Source organism: Corylus avellana, chromosome 10, assembly GCF_965113065.1.
Source record: "Corylus avellana chromosome 10, dhCorAvel1.hap1.2, whole genome shotgun sequence".
Taxonomy (NCBI): domain Eukaryota; kingdom Viridiplantae; phylum Streptophyta; class Magnoliopsida; order Fagales; family Betulaceae; genus Corylus; species Corylus avellana.
In genome coordinates this window covers 8,702,435-8,709,113 of record NC_142499.1, presented here as the reverse complement: position 1 = coordinate 8,709,113, position 6,679 = coordinate 8,702,435, and the positions used below count along the sequence as shown (strand labels likewise).

At 34.8% G+C, this 6,679-nt stretch overlaps 1 protein-coding gene across 1 annotated transcript; it reads right to left on the bottom strand.

The window, feature by feature from the left end:
- Nucleotides 1-961: 961 nt before the first annotated feature.
- Nucleotides 962-2,460, bottom strand: LOC132162161 (acetylglutamate kinase, chloroplastic). Its single transcript, XM_059572424.2, has 2 exons — nucleotides 2,348-2,460; nucleotides 962-2,129 (listed from the first exon to the last, which is right to left on the bottom strand). The coding sequence occupies exon 2, from the start codon at nucleotides 2,054-2,056 to the stop codon at nucleotides 1,028-1,030; it is 1,029 nt and encodes a 342-aa protein (XP_059428407.2). The 5' UTR covers nucleotides 2,057-2,129; nucleotides 2,348-2,460; the 3' UTR covers nucleotides 962-1,027.
- Between the last annotated feature and the right edge of the window lie 4,219 nt (nucleotides 2,461-6,679).

The window sequence follows — 6,679 nt, the reverse complement described above, 5'->3', positions numbered from 1 at the left end:
GCACTTTAGGATTGTGATCTCACTTAACATGGTTTGTATGCAGAACAGTTTGGAACTCAATTAGCTTGCAGATGAATTCATATTTGTTGATTGAGACCTCAATTTCTGATTCAGAAAAAGAAAAACTGCTATAGAACAAAGCCAAGGAGGGGAGGATAATGACCACAATGGGGGCCAAGAAACAGACAGAGACTCAAAAGACAATTCTGGTAAAAAGGGTGATTCCTTGGATAGTGACACTTAAAGTGACATGCTTCAAGAAGTCGATATTGATGATGAGAATAAGGATAGTGATTATTGTGGGAATATGGAAAAGATGATATTGACGATGGTGGTGAGTTTGAAAATTCTGAAGCTGACGGGAATCATGCAACAATGCTTCATTCGCAGAAGGCGAATGGTTTTAGTACCCAAAAGCTTAGGGGGGAGCGTTGGAGTAAGAGACTAGCTGGAGCCACAAGCGATCTTGTCGCCGAAACGAGAAGCTTGGATACAAACAATGGGCTGAGACAAAGTCCCACTCGAAATTCCGCCCTCGACTCTCTTGCGGTACCCGATTAAGAGGATGAAGACAGTGCCAGAAAATACTAAGCAAGGAATATCAGAAGTCGGTGACAGCTAAATGTGAAACCTCATGAGTTTTGTGTTTGGAAGGTAAATTTTGAAGAACACGTTGTAGAAAGGTGCTATGATGGAGATTTGTATAATCATGGGACCGAGAGCTAAATTGTTTGTTTAAATGCCTGAAAGAAGGACGGCCCATACACCAGGAGGCTGCTCTTATTGGCTTTGGTCTCAGCTGATGATGAAGAAATAGTTATCTGATTGGCCTCGGAAATTAAACCATATATATGTTGGAGGTATTTTTCAATTATCTAGCATATGCAATATGATTAAGAGCTGAAACTATTTATTCTCATGCATGTTCTTGTATCACAAATGCGTATGATGAGATAGAAAATTAAGACAAGTTTCAAAGCCTCTTTATTAAAACTTCCATAACAGAACGTTTATCACACATTTTTGTTCACTCAGTAATCATCGTTCCAGCCCCTTTATCGGTCATGATCTCCAAGAGCAACGAGTGCGGCACCCTCCCATCAATAATACTCGCAGTCCTAACGCCTTGCGCCAGCGATCGCACGCAGCAATGGACCTTGGGAATCATCCCACCCCCGACCTTCCCTTCCTCCACCATCCTCTTCACCCCGTTAATGCTTATTTTCTTCACCAAACTATCCGGATCCTCCCTGTCCTCCAAGATCCCCGCCACGTCCGTCAGCAGGATCAGCTTCTCGGCCCCCAACGCCGCCGCCAGCTCCCCCGCCACCGTGTCCGCGTTGATGTTGTACGGCTGACCCGACTCGTCTGCCGCCACAGACGTCACGACCGGAATGTGTCCGTTATCGATGAGCGGACGCAGGACGGTGGGGTCCACGCGGGCGACCTCGCCGACAAACCCTAGTTGCTGGGACTTGGGGCTGGGCCGGGCTGTCAGGAGCTGGCCGTCCATGCCAGAGAGCCCGACGGCGGTGGCGCCTGCCCTATTGATCAGGGACACCAGGTGTTTGTTCACTTTCCCGACAAGCACCATGGAGACGATCTCCATGGTTTGGGAGTCGGTGACGCGGAGACCCTCGTGGAAGACTGGAGGGATGTTGACGCGCTTCAACCATTGGTTGATCTCGGGTCCGCCGCCGTGTACGAGGACGGGCCGAAGGCCAACGCAGGCGAGGAGGACTAGGTCGTTGACGACGGAGGCCTGGAGCTCCTGTGACTTCATGGCTGCGCCCCCGTACTTGACCACGATGGTCTTTCCCCGGAATTTCTGGATGAATGGCAGCGATTCCGATAGAATATCGACTCGGAACTGACCGGCGGTGCCCGCGTCATCTTGTGCCGAGTTTGTGATTGAGAGGGAGCGTGCTTTGGGAGAGGGAGAGTGGAGAATCGGGAATGCGAAGTTGGGTTTCTTGGGGGTTTGGGTTTGCGTTCGGGTTTTTGAAGAGCATGAGAGAGATGGGTAGTGTTTTATTAGGGATTTTGCCGTCAACATGTTCGTGAGAAAGAGAGGGAGAGAGCGCCGGCGACGAAGTCTGGGCTTTTGTTTGCTCTCTGAGCAGGGCAGCCTGGGGGTTTCACACAGATCGAGCTTGCTTTTAAAAATGACAAGAATTAAAAAATAATAATAATTAGTGGATGCATAAATAACAAGAAGAAGAAAAAAAAAACAGTTTCAAAGTGTAGGAAGCAGATACGGAAATTCTATTAAAAAATAAATAGAGATACCGAAATTCTATTCAAAAAAGAGAATAAAAAATAAATAGAACATATCTGAGTCTCTGACCCTGACAGTAGGAGGATGACTCGTAGAGAGCTTGCGCGGCGAGTCGCCGATGGAGGGCGGCTTAGAGGCACGAGAGCTGAAACTTCAAGAAATAAGAGGTTGAATGCGATGATTCGATGAGGGCTAGGGTACGAGATGAATCAACGGTAGATGTTAAATTTGAAGCCAATAATCTAACGGTTCAGGTGCTCTATGGGGGAAAAGGTTGGTAAAAGGAAAGGACAAACTGTTGGTTTATTTTATTTTTTTTGCTTTTTGCTTTTTTTTTTTTTTTAAATTCATTTTTGTTAGATAGTGTGATAGTGGTTGACAAGGAATTGGCCCACATGGTGAGACTCATCGGACTTGTTGAGACTTGGTCACTTAAAAGAGAATTACCTAGAAGTTAAAAGATTATGTCTATAAATATAATTGAGTTAATTGACAAATCAAAAAGTTAAGACTTTATATAATATAAATTTTATATTTATTAGACAAACCATATATATATATATATATATGAACAAATCTATCGAACTGAGTTGAGCTTCTACGAGCTTTCTTCACAAGTCTATCTCGAGCCGAGCCAAGTTTTAGCATGCTCAGCTCGTTTAATAAATGAGCTTAAAAATATGTTCAAACTTTGTTCATTTAATAAATGAACCGATCCCGAGCTAAGCCGAGCATGTTTACGAGTAGCTCTACTCGCTTTTATAGGTTTGGTGTTACCCTAAAAAAATAGAAATGTTTTTTTCTTTTTTCTTTTTTTTTTTAAAAAAATAATATATATAGATACCTAACATTTCTCTTGAAAAAATGTATACATGAGATATGAGATATGAATATTAGGATTATATTGAATATTTTGTGTTAATAACACTTGTTCCAAAAGTATGAATGTATTGGTGAAAGTACCATAAAATCATTCAGTGGCAGATCCAGGATTTTCACTCATGGGGGGCATTTTTTTATGAATAAAAAAATAAAATTAATTAAAATATTAAAAATAATAATTAAATATAAAAAAAGACAAACTCTTATTTGTAGATATGCTCTTTAGATTTGGTCTCTATCACTAGGATTATAATCGCACTTTTTTTTTTGTTTAAACAAGATTTTCGGGTAAATTTACTAAATTTACTTCAACACGAGGTTGTTTAGAATTTGATTGGAGCTCAATAGAGTCGTTGTTTTTATTTATAATCTCAGATAACTACAATTATATATTTATACAATTAAAATATGAAACAAAAACTATATAAATTCATAAATAATTAAATATAAAAACAATTATCAAGAATAAGATGAATTAATAGTAATATAAAAATTAAAACAATCAATTGAAAAGAATAATTTAAATCTAAGTCTAAAAATTTGATTACATATTTACATGAGTACATTCCTCAATTTTTTGTTGAAGTTATCACTACAAAAAAAAGAATTTTTTACTGACATGCGTTTTCTGACGTGTTAGGTAGTCTGACACGTTAGGAAATTTTCCTGACGATGCATTTTTTACGTGTGTCAGGTGTTAAAATTTTGGGTGTTAGAAACAGAAAATTTCTAACATGTCAAATATAAAACGTTAGAATTTTTTGACGTATCAAAATTGGCACGTCAGAACAATTTCCTGACGTGTCACTTTTTGACATGTCAAAATTTTTTGACACGTCAGTAATTTATAAATTATTTTTAAAAAAATTTCTTTTTTTTTTAAAAAAAATTTTTATGGATTTTTTTTTTCAATTAAAAAATTTATTAATTTAAATTATTTTGCAATTAAAATAATATATATATTTTTTAATTCTTTTCTCCACCGTCGACAATCTCCCGGCCAGCTCTCTCCCTGTTCTCTTCTTTTCTCCATTTTCTGATCACTCTCTGCAGCTAGCTCTCCCTCTCTTCTTTTCTCCATTTTCTTACTCTCTCTCTCTTCTTTCCTCCATTTTAAAAAACGTAAACCCAAAAAATCAAAAAATCAACCTGATCAGAAAATCAAAAACACAAATGTCAAACCCAACAAATCTTCAAAAACTCAAAAAAATCTTCTTCTTCTTTTTCTCTTCTCTTTTTCCTTTTCTTCTTCCCTCTAGAGGGAGCTGGCCGGCTGCATGTGCAGAGAGAAGAGGGACATTGAGAGAGGATCCGGAGAGAGAGAGCTCATGGGTCTGGGGAAACAAAAGAAAAGGCCAGGGAAAGTTGAATAAAAGAATAAAGAATAAATGGAATAAAGATTAATAAAAGAATAAATTAAGGGAAAAGAAGAGGGAAAGAAGAAGGGAAAAGTTGAAAATTCTGTTCAATTTTTAAGTAATGTGCCAACATTTAACAGGTCAGAAACCTAATATTAAAAAATAAATAAATAAAAAAAAGATGAAATATATATAATATAAATAAACCTGATATATATATATATATATAACATGCTAAAAATAGCACGTCAGAAACCTGTATTAAAAAAAAAAAGATAAAATATATATAATATAAATATACCTGATATAAAAAATATATTAATTTATTTATTTCTAAAGTGCTAAAAATAGAAACCTGATTAAAAAATAATAATAATTATTAAAGGCGAAATATATATAATATAAATAAACTTGATATATATATATTAGAAATTTAGACAAGAACAAGCAGCCAAAAAGTTGTTGATGCTCAGAAGTATTCCCTTTCTGTTCGCATAATATGCCACTTCGGACTTTCGACGCAAAAACTCTGCTGCGCATGGTATGATTTCGATCTTTGATTACATCATTTTTTTTTTTAATTATGTTTAAATTATTGATGGCAGTGGAAGAGGCTGAAGAGCCAGAGGTTGCCCCCTCTCAACTCCCAATTTTTTATTTTATTTTAATTATTATTGGTAAAAATTTCTCTCATATCTTGGTTGCCCACCCTCAACTACTCATCAAAGGGCATTTACATTACACCGGCAAGGTTTTCCAACACTAAGAAGATCGAAATTCAGTATTTCATGTTAACAGAAAAGTTTCACTGTTTCAAATTTCCAGTCTTTCAGATTTAGGTTAACAAAAGTTCGAACAAGAAAGAAGGAAGAAGACAATACAAAACGCTGCGTTATGTTGGCAAATAATGGCAAAACGCATCGTTTAAATCATGTAAGGTTGAGTTAGCAAAACTTTAGTTGACTGTCTTACGTGTTGCAATTTTCAAGTTGACGACAAGGATGAAAGTCACAGACATCCAATTTTTTTTTTATTATTATTTTTTTCTAAGGTCTAGAATTCACAAAAAAATTTCCATGTGATAGGCCCACAAGTGTGAGTCTATATTGTAAAGAGTAATTGACCCACACACAAAGTTGGCAACACGTTATTTAAAAGAAGGGAAAAGTCCACATAACTCCCTCAAACTTTCACTCAATTGACAATGTTCCCCCTAAACTTTTAATTATGACAATGTCTCCTACAAACTACCAAAAATTGTCAATGTTCCCTCCAATGACGAAATTACCCTTATTAAAATTAAAAAAAAAAAAAAAAAAACTAAAACTAAAACTCCTAGAAAAAACCTAAAACCAACAAAAAAAAAAAATCCAAACTTTGGCCATTTTTTTAAAAAAAATCAATTTTATAAGAAAAAAATAAAAAATAAAAAAAATTCGATTTTTTTTTTTATATAAAAATTGAAAATTTTCGTTTTTTTTTGTATTTATTTTAATTTTTAATTTTTAATTTTATTTAAATAAAAATTTACATTTAAAAATAAATAAAATTTTCGTTTAATAAAATGAAATTTTTTGTTTTTAAAACTAAATAAAAAAATAGTTTTTTTAAAAAAAATAAAAATTTCCGTTTTAAAAAAAAAAATTAAAAATTTTTGTTTAAAAAAAAATTGTTTTTTTAAATTAAAATTTTTTGTTTTTTAAAAAAATCATTTTTTTTTTGAATTTATAGGGTATTTTTGTCTTATTGAGAAATCTATAGGGGCATTTTTGTCTTATTGCTAGTCTTGGGGGGGACATTGACAATGCTTTGGTAGTTTTGACGGGACATTGTCATAATTGAAAATTTGAGAGAGACATTGTCAATTGGGTGGTAGTTTGAGGGGGGTATGTGGACTTTATCCTTAAAAGAATATCGTATAGGAAGAGAAAGAATAACTATTTTCTTGTTCAAATTTTATTTTGTTGCATTTAATGATGTATATGGTACCGCGTTATTTAAAAGGTTTAATTTAGATGAAAATGTCGAGATGCATTTAAAATGAATAAGGATTCTCTCAATTTCACGAATTATTTTATGATTAAAGTTGAATTTTATGTATCTAATGGTGTTGACAAAATTTAAATTTGATATATGATCTAGAGATAAAAACCATAGTTTG

What these genes read in the sequence shown, in the direction of transcription:
- LOC132162161 (XM_059572424.2), bottom strand. Translation starts at nt 2,056, where the DNA reads ATGTTGACGGCAAAATCCCTAATAAAACACTACCCATCTCTCTCATGC.